This window comes from Engraulis encrasicolus, chromosome 7, assembly GCF_034702125.1.
Source record: "Engraulis encrasicolus isolate BLACKSEA-1 chromosome 7, IST_EnEncr_1.0, whole genome shotgun sequence".
In the NCBI taxonomy this organism is placed as follows: Eukaryota; Metazoa; Chordata; class Actinopteri; order Clupeiformes; family Engraulidae; genus Engraulis; species Engraulis encrasicolus.
Genome location: NC_085863.1, coordinates 18265589 through 18278655, shown reverse-complemented (window position 1 = coordinate 18278655; position 13067 = coordinate 18265589). Strand labels below are relative to the sequence as shown.

The following is a 13067-nucleotide window of genomic DNA, read 5'->3' as shown; positions in this document are numbered from 1 at the left end:
GAGAGGGAGAGAGAAAAACAAAGTGTGAGAAACAGAGGAAGAGCGAGTTACATAAAGAAAGGCGGGTGGGTGTTGGGGTGTAAGAGACGGAGAAGAGGGGAAAGAGCAGGCCTGGCTGGGGCACAAAAAAATGAACAGGGCATTTCCAGCCAAGACAAGGGCACCAGATGTTGAGCGGGACAAAAATCCTCTAATCATCTAGAAGGCTTATGAACTATTTTGACCATAGCAGCCAAAATGCTTTGTTTATATCTGACCGTTTCGAATAGGCCAGCTCTAATGGTGTGAGGACGGATACTAGAGCAGTGTTTCTCAACCTTTTTTTAGGCGAGGCACCCTTTCAAATCATGAAAAATTTCAAGGCACCCCAAACCAACAAGCCGTAACATGGCATCGCATCCGATACCACACAAGCTTAGAAAAGTAACACATTTGGAGACGTCAAACGACCTACGTTCGAAGTTACAGCTGACTGGGGTGACCCATACTTACTTTATTGTGCGTAAATGGCAGATGAACGATTCCACTGACTAGCATTATCTTATCAATTTAGACAAATATGTATTATTACATAATTTATCAGCCATGTTTCCGCGGCACCCCTGAGGGGGGCCCGCGGCACCCCAGGGTGCCCCGGCACCCCTGTTGAGAAACACTGGAGTAGAGCATGACATGGGAGTGAATTTTCACTCCCGTCCCATCCCAGTCCCAGAAAAAAAATCCCATACCGTCCCACCCCAGATTGGAGTAAAAGAAACAAATCCCATCCCGTCCACTCCTGAAAAGAATGTCTCCCAATCTTGCCCACTCCCACTCAAAATCAACCCCCTCCAGTTTCGTCAAAAAAACAAGGCTTTTTTTGTTCGTTTTTTAAAGAAAAAATAAGCGGCATTCCCGCTCCCGTTCATTTTTATTCCCGCTCCTGCCCGCTCCTATTCATCTTCATTTTTTGACTCCCAGGGGAACCCATGGGAATTCCTTAAAAATGTCATCCTCTAACGCAGGGGTCCCCAAACTAAGGCCCGGGGGCCGGATGCGGCCCGCCAGGCCCCTTTGACCGGCCCTCCACCTGTCTGCTTGCCTGGTTAACACCAGATCTAATCACAAGTGAGATCAGATAAAATATATATGATGAACTATTTTGTGCTAGAAATTATGAATGAAAGAAGCGAAGGACAGCACTCTTGAGATTTTTCTGTTTATTCGCCTACGAACGTTTCGGGCAGAGCCCTTCTTCAGTGTGTAATGGCGATTGCCGTGCAATAAATTATGACTATAACAGGCAATGGCCTAGTATACAGCCTACATGATTGATCCCGGCCCCTGATCACAGTCAGGAACGATAATGTGGTCCCCAGAGGAAAAAGTTTGGGGACCCCTGCTCTAACGGATACCATTGAGGAGAGGGTCAGGCCAAAATCATCAAAGCTCCACCAGGCAAATGGCCCATATAGGCCTGCCATATGGCCAATCCAGCCACAGGAGAGAGTGAATGTGTTTGAGAGAGAGAGAGAGAGAGAGAGAGAGAGAGAGAGAGAGAGAGAGAGAGAGAGAGAGAGAGAGAGAGAGAGAGAGAGAGACTGCTTGAGTAAGTGGCCACATGCCTTGATATTACGTTTCCTCAGTAGACATCAAAATTTATGTTAGATTCCTCGAGAACTGCTTAGTTAGATTAAGCATTATTAAAGAATAACAGGGTGTATCACTGATGTGGCTGTGTGATATCAATTAATAGATAATCCAATGCATTGACTTAACCCAAAGTATTTTGTGTATGTCTGTGAATTCAATTTCTGTAAAGACAAACCAATACCACTAGGCAAAGGTTTAGGTTTGACTTGGAAAGTGGTGGGGACATTACAATGGCAAATTGTTCAGATATGCTCCTTTTGCATTAGATTTGTAACAATGTTTTGCATTATGTTTGTAATAAAGTGGCGGGGACAAGCTAGGTTCATCTCATAAGTGGTATGGACATGTCCCTACCATCCACACCTACAATTACACCAGTGCCACTAGGTCACTGGTCAGGACCAGGCTAAAGCAATCCCTGTCTTGGATCACTTTTTGAGTCTAGTCTGGCTATACTTCTTAAAAAACACTTTTCGACAAGATAATGTGCTGTGTGCTGCTAAACAGTACTATACATTGCCCTATCTCGGGACTTCAATAAAACTTTAGGGTAAACGCATGACCAAAGCTCTACCAGAGACGGTTTAAATGCAGAATAGAGAATCTTTGGCTCTGCGAGACACGCTCAGCGCTTCTCATCAGCTTACACAGCTGCTTTGGGGTGACGTCACGCCTTTGTCATGGTATATATACGCAGGCGCTCGCTTTCCTAGCAGCTGTGCTCGAACGTGCGGACGAAGAGACCATTGTGCCACTGTTGTTTACAAAGGACATAACAAGAGAAAGCAACTTCTACATAATATACTTATTTTTACACTTCCCTACATTTACTACGGTAAGTTTGCGCCTGATGCGTTTGGGCACGTTAGGCTTTATTTGGTGAACTTTTATAGGCTACAGACTGTTTCGTTGTTCGCTTCACGCATGTTGTTTTTATCATCAGCTAGTTCGACAAGTAATTTCCTAACGAACTTGGAACTTTTTTTCTCAGACTCCTGGAGTATGCTTTTACATCGTTTGACATTGAAACGATTTTCTATGGAAGAACAAGGCAACGTCATCATAGTTGAAAGTAATTTCAACCAGAGAGACGCCTTTAGAGAATCCTGATCCTCGGCTTTTCAGTCCTGGGTAACTTGAGTCAAGGTAAGTTGTTTTGCCAAATGTTTAATTTGCATTTAAATGAACATCGCAAACCCCAATCACTTTAAAAGATGTTGTATCCAATTGGTCACGGTTGTGAAAGTACGCCTGGGGAAAACCTGCGTCTTGATGTAGAATTTTCTTAATCTCTCTGACTAATCAGGGCTGGGGGTTACAGGGTACACGCTATTGTTCAGGGCGTTTCAGTCACTTGTTGTGAATCTGATTCAGCATCGCAGAACTCCCTGTAGGCTACCAGCGCTTCCTTTGTGGGGCCACATCAGCACACTGTGCGTAACACAATCAGCCTGGCAACAAGTCTATCCACCAATGAGGAGTGGAGAGAACTTCCGTGATGATTGGTTGTCTGCCTAAAACCTACACAACCTAAACAAGTCTGCGTGCAGTCGCACGTGCCTTGTTCTCGTCATGGGACAAGATGTTCTCATGTGGGTTTCCGCTGGTTTTGAAGAAGTGTTTTAAAACTCAATAGGCTAGGCCTATAAGTCGTTGGAGGAAATCAACAAAACACGAGGCCCAAAACTTAATTTTGTTGTGCCCATGTTCTTATTAAAGGGTATCTCAAACTAATGTAAAGCCATAACTTCTTGTCTTCTGTTTTTTGTCTTTCTTTTTCCCTTAGACTCGAGTTCATCTATCTTGTTTTCACATCATCCACGCATCCAAGTCTCGCCTTAAATACGTGCCTCCAGTCCCATCAAGCAGAAAAATGGTCGGATTTGGTCCTGCTGATGTGCCTCCTACGGCAGCTGTGAAGTTTGTGGGTGCTGGGACGGCGGCTTGCATCGCTGACCTGGTTACCTTCCCACTAGACACTGCCAAAGTTCGGCTACAGGTGAGTTCTTCAATCTGACGCACGTCATATTTTCTATTTTCAGCCGTCTCCTCTCCTACATATCACGGAAAAGAGACTGTTGCTGCTCTCTAGTGGTCATCAAAGGTACTGCTGGCAGCTTCGTATGAAACCATGTACCCTTGCATGCAGTTTCCATTTCCTTAGACCTTTTTAAAGATTTTTATAGACTATTACTAACTGCATATTTCCCCCCGTTTTCTCCCAACTTTTGCCTCCTTTCCTCCCCCTGATGGTGGTAGCCTGAGCACGCAGACACATGGGATTGATGGTTAAGCCCTAGGATTCCACAGTGCCCGGGACCCTTTGCAGTGCCTGCAGCCAGGCAGCGATGACCGTTGTTTGGCCGGAGTGTGCACCCTGCCCTGACCCTCCCATCCTCCCCTGGTCCTTCCCTCCCTCCGATCCATCCCAGTGTCTGTAAAGCCTTTTTCCAAACCCCTTTTGTTCTGTGCAGATCCAAGGCGAGGCCAAGGGCCGCAGTAATGGCGGCGGGCCAGCCAAGGGACTCCAGTACAAGGGCGTGTTTGGCACCATCACCACCATGGTGCGAACCGAAGGCGCCCGCAGCCTCTACAACGGCCTGGTGGCCGGACTCCAGAGGCAGATGAGCTTCGCCTCCGTCCGCATTGGACTCTACGACTCAGTCAAGCAGTTTTACACCAAGGGCTCAGAACGTAAGTTTTTGATGCGAGTTAAACAGGCTTATTAGTTTATTATGACTAGCTGTTTATGGTTCACAATAAGATTCTAAAGCACATATTTATGCCCAATGTCAGTGAAGAGTTAAGCTTTAACTCTCTGCATCATAACCCCCCCCCCATTACAAAATAAAAGGAAATGACTCCCTTTTGCAATTGAGCAGTAGAGCCCCAAATGAGAAACATTACTTGAAAGGTTTTACCTCACTAGTTAACGAAATTGTCCATTAATCAAAACTCCTGGTAAAAACAAACGAGTACACTTATCCATTTAATGCCTTCATAGTCCCTGCCTTCTGACCCATTCCCTCTTCCCCTGCTTCCCCCACGACCTCAATGCAGATGCCGGGATCGGTAGCCGGCTCCTGGCTGGGTGCACGACCGGGGCCATGGCTGTGGCCGTGGCTCAGCCCACTGATGTGGTCAAGGTGCGCTTCCAGGCGCAGGTGAGCTGTGCCGAAGGCGCCAAGAGGTACCAGGGCACCATGGATGCCTACAGGACCATCGCCAGACAGGAGGGAGTCAAAGGACTGTGGAAAGGTACGTACATGCAAAACATGTGGCTACCCGATAGCCTGACTTGGCACAGCATCAGGTTTAACATGATTATGTAATAGAAATGTGCTTAACCTAAATTTGGTTAAAAAAAACTGAGGTGACACACTGATGCATTCAGCCTGGTCATTTCCCAACATTACGGCATCTCTATACATTTTCCCGTCAATATATTCACAACAACCCCCCCACCCCCACCCCTCTCGCTCTGTTAATCGTGTACCTTCTCACCCCCCTAGGAATGGGACCAAACGTCGCCCGCAATGCCATAGTGAACTGCACAGAGCTGGTGACCTATGACCTCATTAAGGATGCACTTATCCGATCAACACCCTTGACTGGTATGTTAAGGACCACACACGCACCATGTGTCCCTTCTTTTTGAAAAACGCTAGATTAAAAAAAAAATCTGAGATTGATATGTCAATGGTTGCACACCACATGTCACTAGTTTGGGAGTATTAGTATGTGGGAGTTGCTTTCTCCAGAGAAAACTTGATAAACTGTCTGCTGTAACTTGCAACTCACGTGAGCGGCTTTTTTTCCCCTCTGATTTCCAGATGATCTCCCCTGCCATTTCACCTCTGCCTTCGGTGCAGGCTTTTGCACCACGGTGATCGCCTCACCGGTCGATGTTGTGAAAACAAGATACATGAACTCCTCCAATGGCCAGTACAAGAGCGCTGTGAGCTGCGCACTCAACATGTTTCTCAAGGAGGGCCCCATGGCCTTCTACAAAGGGTAGGATGCAACCCTTGTTTTTTTTTTACATGAAAGAGTGCATCTCATTGGTTATACTTAACGGTGCACTGTGTAAAATGTTTAGTTGTTAATTTCCAGAATTCATGTCACCCATTCACTAATGTTACCTTTTTCATGAATTCTTGCCATCATCATCAAATTCTAAGTCATTACAGTATGACTGGGAAAATTGCACTTTTCATACAGGAAAAAGGGATCCTCTCCATGGTCCGCCATTTTGAATTTCCAGAAATTAACCCTTTTTAGCAGCAAGAATAACTGTAATTACTGGCCATACTAGTAAAAAAATAGTTTATTACTTTGTAAATATTCATGAAAAATCATATTTGGCAATGGGCAGCATAGTTTAACATCCTACACAGTGCACCAGTGGTGACCTAAAAGAGGCTCATTTTAAAAGGTTGAAGGCAACTTTGTCTGAAGTGTGGTTATAGTGCATTGAGGCTAACGAGGCAAATTCAGAAGTTCCCTTAGCCCTATTACAAGGACCAATGAAGGTGTTTACTTTTCAGACTGAGAACTACCGAATATTAGGGAAGGTTGATAATTGTGTGTTATTATTCATATGCACAGCACTCACTTATTTTTCTATATATTTTTTCTTTTTCAGATTTATGCCCTCTTTCCTGAGGCTGGGTTCTTGGAACGTGGTGATGTTCGTGACCTACGAGCAGTTGAAGCGTGCCATGATGCAGGCTCGCAACAACTATGCCTCTCCGCTCTAGATTACAACACATGTTGTGCCTGCAGTTTCTTTAGCAATAATACTCTTCTTATCTACCTCTCTCTTAGTACTTTTCTAGTTGTGAAACATTCGCTTGTTTACACCTATGCTTGCAGTCTCTCTAATTTTACTCAAGGTACACCCAAAGATGAAAAGCTGGTCTTCTTTCTCCATATTTGTCTTTTAAAAAGCTGTAGTGTTTTTATTTTGAATAAAATGTTTACTAGTTTTACATACTTGAGTTTCTTCTTTTTTTGAAAAGTGAGAAATCTGGCTGAATGGGTATGACCTGGGGGTCTTGAAAGTTCAGGTGTGGAGTGCTTGCTTGATGAGCTCTTTCCTCTCTGGCGAGAGCTTCTGAGGGAAGTAGACGACAAACTGGATGATTAGCTTCCCTCTCTTCTTAGGACAGCTGGCTAGCGGCATCCCCTCCTCTGGCACCTCCTTACTGTAATTGGGACTAAAAAACAAAACATTTGGTTAACTTCTTGAATTGTTGTGTGAAGAAAAAGGAGTCGCACACAGGAGCTTGATGCTGTTCAGTGAAACCGTATTAAAAGCTGAAAATAAAGGGAAGAGAAGCCAAACAAAAAGTGGGTTGCAAATGTGAGACTGCAACGTGTTGCTTAACAGGAAGGTCAAGGTTGCAAATCCGAATCCTTTTTAAAAGTTGGTGCCTAAAGCACCTGCAAAAAAGGGTGCTGAATGCCTGAGCGTTTAATAAAAAAAAGTTGCCCTCAGTCTCTAAACCAAAATATCTCAGCCTCTGAAGCACATAACATGAAACAAGTTGCATTTAAACTTTAAGACCCCCATCTCGCATTAGAATATGTTCATTCAGCTCTAATATGCCAAGATTATAAATTTGTGTGAAATCTCATGAGCCTGAATGTTGTCATGCAGCTCCAGGCACCAAGGCCAATGTTGCGCAACGCAACATCCAGCATCAATGGGTTAAAGGGGAGGAAAATGCAAATCCTTTATGGATGGCAAGTTCAATATTTGCATCTTGTCTTTGACACCCACAGCTATTGTCAGCGATACTTACTGCACAATGTCGTTGATGGGGATGCTTAAAAATCTGCTGTCTAGTGTCTCCACCTCCACAGAGAAACCAGTCAGGGCCTTGGGATTGAGTTGGAAGACAGAGAGGAGGAGGGGGGGACCGGGACATTGGTTAGTGCTGTCTGTCCAAGGCAGGGGCGCCAGCTGACCAAATGCTATGCAGGGGCACAGTAGGCACCAAGAGATGATGCGAGCGTGCGAAGGGCAAAATTTGTTTGCAGTTATTTATTTTTTTTAAAGCTTGTAAATTAATTATATTATTGCAAGTAGTGCATGTGCACTATTTTGTGCATATTCTGTGGATTAATGTGTGTCCTATGCTTAACTAAATTCCAAGGTAGCAAGGTTTTTCTTTTTGTGAAACACATACCGGGGCAGAACAAATCAATACCCAGGCACGTGCTCCTGTAAAATAGGTCTAGCGACGCCCCTGGTCCAAGGTATCTCATCAATATTTCTTAGCAGCAATGACTTGCATAGAGAACGCTGATCCAGAAATCTGGTACCTGCAACTGGCTTTACTCTGTATACTTACAAAGTTACTACACAGTTCCCCTCAATCAAATGAGAATGTACCATGATATTGGAGAGCCAGCCCTCCAGACCAGGGGTGGCCAACCAGTCGGAGACCAAGAGCCACATTTTGTAATGTGTCACAGCAAGAGCCACATCGGCACACAAACATCACGCGGGCAAACAAGCGCACACCCACCAACATGGGCATCACCCATCCTTCTCGCACCACAGATCAGCAACAACATACACACAGCAAAAAGACAAACAACAACACGGGCATGAACATCAACCATCTCTTCCTTACACACACACACACACACACACACACACACACACACACACACACACACACACAGTGTCAGATTGATGTTACACTCCAACTAAATGGCCTGACTAAAAGACAATCCTGAATATAAGATGACCACCACCCCTTTTTTTGCTGCTTCAATTTTTGGGGGAAAAGGTTTTTTCAAGATAAAAAAAAATGTTTGTTTGACATAAGAAGACACCACTGGTCAAAATTCTGTTCATAAATTCTTTCACATTTTAATAAAACACGTTCACATCATAATTTCCATAAGCACTCGTTATAACAGCACAAATATAGTTAAGCGGCATAAAGATTCCCCGCCTCTCTTCATTCGGGGGTTAGACGCACACAGGCACATCTTTCTTGCGCACAGATGACCATTGGATGTCTGGCGACGACACCATCCAAAACTTAACAAGGTGGTTCGTCAAATCGCCGTTCATTTTCCATAATGTTTCAGCGGGTGCTGACAATGGGCCGGGGGAAAAAACAAAGTTTTCCTTTTGAAACTAAACTGAGCGGGGAGAAGCGACAAGTCGAGTCGATCGGTTTCCCACCTTCACGCTGTCTGCCCGCACGGCTTTGACAATGACTGAGACTATAACGGCCGACATTCATAGCGAAAACCAGGATAAAACATTACTTTTGGCGCTATTTTGTCTATAGCCCGCGAAAATTAGACGATTTTAAACCTAAAACATCCTTTCACATTCGGGTCAATATAGCCATGTGCACTCCTTCTAACAGAGTGCAGAGATGGCTACGCAGCACAGATATTCTCGGCATCTCTGCTCCAGACAGACGCCTCTCTCTTGAGCAGATATTTCTAATCATTTGCACATTTATTACCGCCATATTCGAGCGATAGAATTAAAGAATATGGACAGTACATTTTCTTGACCTTATTGAGAGTTGTATTGCCTTGAGGAGTGATGGCCAAATCTTTCAGGTTAAAATGTTGCCGCTATTTTGTCTAGTAAGCGAAAGACGCGGTCACTTTTTAAAGCGCTATTTTTAGAACGCTTAAATCACGTCTTGTACTTGGGCCAATGCAGTAACAAATTTCACACACCAACGTGATCATTCAGGGCACTTAAGGCAAGGCCTACTACACCTACGAAGACCACAGAGGTGGAAGAAGTACTGAAGTTGTGTACTTAAGTAAAAGTAGAAGTACCCTGCGAAAAAATTACTCAAGTGAAAGTAAAAGTTGCTTCCCAAAAACGTACTTAAGTAGCCTAAAAGTCCTAAGTACTAACTTTTAAATGTACTTTTCAGTACAAAAGTACAAGTAGGCCTACTCACGCAATGGCTGTCTTTCTCCATGTCTACCTACTTGATCCAATAGGAAAAAGTGTCTGCAACGGTTTTCGGTTCTATTTGAACATGACTATGGAGTCCTGTTAATGTTTTTAAAAGTATATTTTCTGTCTGGGTGTCAATTTGGAAGAGGGGCTTGGTCCCGCCTCCCTGCCCGCAGCTGAGGCTACTGAAATATCCACGAAACACAACAGGAAAACCTAGGATAAATGTAACTAGTAACAAAGTCTTCTCCTAGAAATGTAAGGAGTAGAAAGTACAAGTAATTGTCAAAAAATGTAATTGAGTAAAAGTAAAAGTCTGCATTTTTATTTTTACTCAAGTAAGTACAAATTCCAGAAAAAACTACTTAAGTACAGTAACGAAGTAAAAATACTTAGTTACGTTCCACCTCTGCCAAGACCACAGGGCACTTATTTGTCACAGTTCTAATCAACTTTGTGTGCGCAATTCCAATGCATATTGCCTATGGGACATAAACACAAACTTGGACATGAACGCAAGAGCCGCAAGACACCAGGCAAAGAGCCGCATGCGGCTCGAGAGCCGCGGGTTAGCCACCTATGCTCCAGACCATCTTGAAGCCTTTTATGCACCATTTTATGCATCCCCATGGTCAAACTCTTTCCCCTTTGGGCACCGAATTGAACCAACCCATATTAGGGCATTACAAATCACAAGTGATTGTATGTCACTTTCAGTCATGAAAACTAAGATGGTGGTTTACCTTCTCCAGGGAGACGTGAGCTGTGTAAATCAAGTTGTTACTCTGGCGAGTAAACCGAGGATGACTCTTCTGACGCACAACGAACACAATATCAGCTGGGATATTATTGGGACCCTGCAAAAAGGCAAATATACAGTAACAGACATGAAGAAAGAAAAGTTACTTGTATCTCCTGCTGCTTAGGTTGAATTTTATTAAATTCCTTTTGATATGTTTATTTTAGGGACATAGCAAAATCACACTGGACAGATCAGATGTGAGTGTTTTAGCACAAGTGCTAAATTAATTCACAACACCTCTCCACAGGAGGCTCTCAAACACATGTACTGTATATAGACACACAGCTTATTGGCATAGTCTTTACAATAGGATTACAATAGGCTTACTAACTGGGAAATGCTACAGAATGCCAGTTCACCTGATCTCCCTCTTTGGGGAACGTTATTCTTGTGCCTTCGTCCCACCCTGGCTTCACAGTAATGCTGAGGATCTTGTCTCTGATACTAGACGTGTTTCCATTTTCATTCATGACCTGTCAAAGGGTGAGAGCAGCACCAACAATGTTTCATCATTACATTACATTAAATTTTATTGACACTTTTATCCAAAGACAACACTCGGCATCAGGACTAGACTGGGACCATAAACAGACCTGCAAACTCGTCAAAGAAAAAAAGGTGACAGTGTACAGCGGGGGTTCTATTTCTATTCACGTGAATGACCTAATTGGCCGGAAAAAAGGTGACTGTCACCAAAAGGTGACAAGTTTGCAGGTATGATAAAAAGGCCTGGGCGTTATTTACAGTACATCAGATATCAGCCCTTGAGGACTGTTGGCCCACTGGAAAATTCTCCTGCATACCCGAATATCATATTGCCAGTCCTGGCCTGCTCAGCAACTAAGGTACAGGGTATTGGTTTACAGTCCCTGGAGCGATAATATCCTGTCAGTAAAATTCTATTACACTTTAAATTTTACACACGTGAATTTTAATAAATACTTTCACTTTACAGTGATTTAAAACGTGTGCATGCCTTTTTGGATGCCCTTTTAATAAAAGCCATTGCAATGTAAAAACAAACCTCTCCAAACATCAGGCATAACCATGGATGATTAAAACCCATGACACAAACCATGTGACCTTGCGTGACCTTAACCTTCTGTGAATCTGGTGATGAGAAAAGTCAACATACTCTGCGAGAAATCTTGATTTTCTTGGTGCATCCATAGAAGAGGTCCTCCAGGGAAAGGTGCAGATCTCGCTCGATGGGTGGGTCCTGCTTCTTCACCCCTCTTCCTCTTAGCCCTCCAAATGCAAAATTAACCTCGTGGCCATCTTTAGTGTGGAAATCTAGAGGATGTGTCGGGCAACAATTTAAGAGGAGGAAAAAGAGATTCAAACTCTATGCATATATATTTGAGAGTATTATGCAAAACTTGGGCCCAAATACCTGCAAATGGATTGTCTCCTCCAAAGAACTGTCTAAATATTTTCTCTGGGTTTTCATGATATGTGTATCCTTCTGTCCACGCTCCATTTTCTCCTGCCTCCTCTGGTATACCTCCTTTTAACCCTTCCTCTCCAAACTTGTCATAAGTGGCCTTTTTCTGAGCTGTAATTGAGGTAGGGGGTGAAAGGAAAGGAGTACACAGCATCATACAGGTACCAAAACACTGCCATAATAGCTATGCTGAAGAATGAGCTGAGAGTTTAACAGCATGATACACAAGGGGATTCCAAATAAATGTTGTAGGCCTACAATAGACCTAGTCATCGGTTATTGTTTGGCCATCCTGTGCCCTATGCAAAACACAACTAAAATAGAAACTCACTCAGCAAACACCTATTGATGTGTATGATATCTAAAAGTAGCTAATCAGAAGAAACTACTATCATAGCCACTGCCTGTGTAGTAATTCTATGCTACAACACATCGAACAAAAATAATTAGAGGGGGGAAACTTACAATCACTCAAAACATCGTAGGCTTCGGCGAGCTCGTTGAATTTCTCATAAGCACCTGGTTTGTTGTTGTTTTGGGGATGGTATTTCAATGCGAGCCGTCGATACCTTGCCAGAGTAGACAGTGGTAAAACAACTTATTGGTTGCTTGAGAGTGAATATGAACAACTGCCACACCTATCAATGGAAGCAAATAAAGTAAACATTAACACAGGAGTACTCTTACGACTTCTTGATGTCAGCATCTGTTGCATTTCTGTTGATTTCCAGCGAAGCATAGTAGTCCCGACCCATAGCTTGGGCACGAAGACACCAAGTTATTACTCTTTCGTTTGAAGCACAGGATATAAAATAAACATGTGCTTTGATGAAACTACGACCAATACTTTCTGCTGTTAGTGTTTTATCACCTAACGTCAACACAACATGCTGCTATGTCTGGTTACTATGGATACAGAGCTCTTACCGCGAGACTTCACGCAGGTGGGCGATGCAAAGTTTAGCCACATCAGATAAAGAATTCACCTATTTGAGCAACATTGTGATAATGTGATGCATCATGTATGTAGGCCTATGTATCATATGTATTATCAGATGAAGGACTTAAACATTATAACCATAACCAGTAAATAAGACAATATTATTGTCCAGGAGACATTTTCATTTAATTCAATTCTAGTTTTTGGTGATCTCTCACTTCTACCATAGGATTTTATATCTCTGTAATAATTATGTCATTATGCAACATGTCACTAGGCCTACACTGATATTGCT

At 43.3% G+C, this 13067-nt stretch overlaps 2 protein-coding genes across 2 annotated transcripts; one reads left to right on the top strand and one right to left on the bottom strand.

Moving 5' to 3' along the window:
- The first annotated feature begins 2342 nt into the window (after window positions 1-2342).
- ucp2 (uncoupling protein 2) lies at window positions 2343-6623 on the top strand. Its single transcript, XM_063203019.1, has 8 exons — window positions 2343-2467; window positions 2624-2778; window positions 3419-3631; window positions 4107-4326; window positions 4693-4890; window positions 5145-5246; window positions 5466-5646; window positions 6278-6623. The coding sequence occupies exons 3-8, from the start codon at window positions 3506-3508 to the stop codon at window positions 6390-6392; spliced, it is 942 nt and encodes a 313-aa protein (XP_063059089.1). The 5' UTR covers window positions 2343-2467; window positions 2624-2778; window positions 3419-3505; the 3' UTR covers window positions 6393-6623.
- dnajb13 (DnaJ heat shock protein family (Hsp40) member B13) lies at window positions 6554-12746 on the bottom strand. The gene is made up of 8 exons (XM_063203017.1): window positions 12520-12746; window positions 12298-12401; window positions 11782-11943; window positions 11524-11681; window positions 10748-10861; window positions 10330-10443; window positions 7440-7516; window positions 6554-6851 (listed from the first exon to the last, which is right to left on the bottom strand). Exons 1-8 carry the CDS (start codon window positions 12585-12587, stop codon window positions 6698-6700), a joined length of 951 nt encoding a protein of 316 aa, XP_063059087.1. The 5' UTR covers window positions 12588-12746; the 3' UTR covers window positions 6554-6697.
- Window positions 12747-13067: the final 321 nt, after the last annotated feature.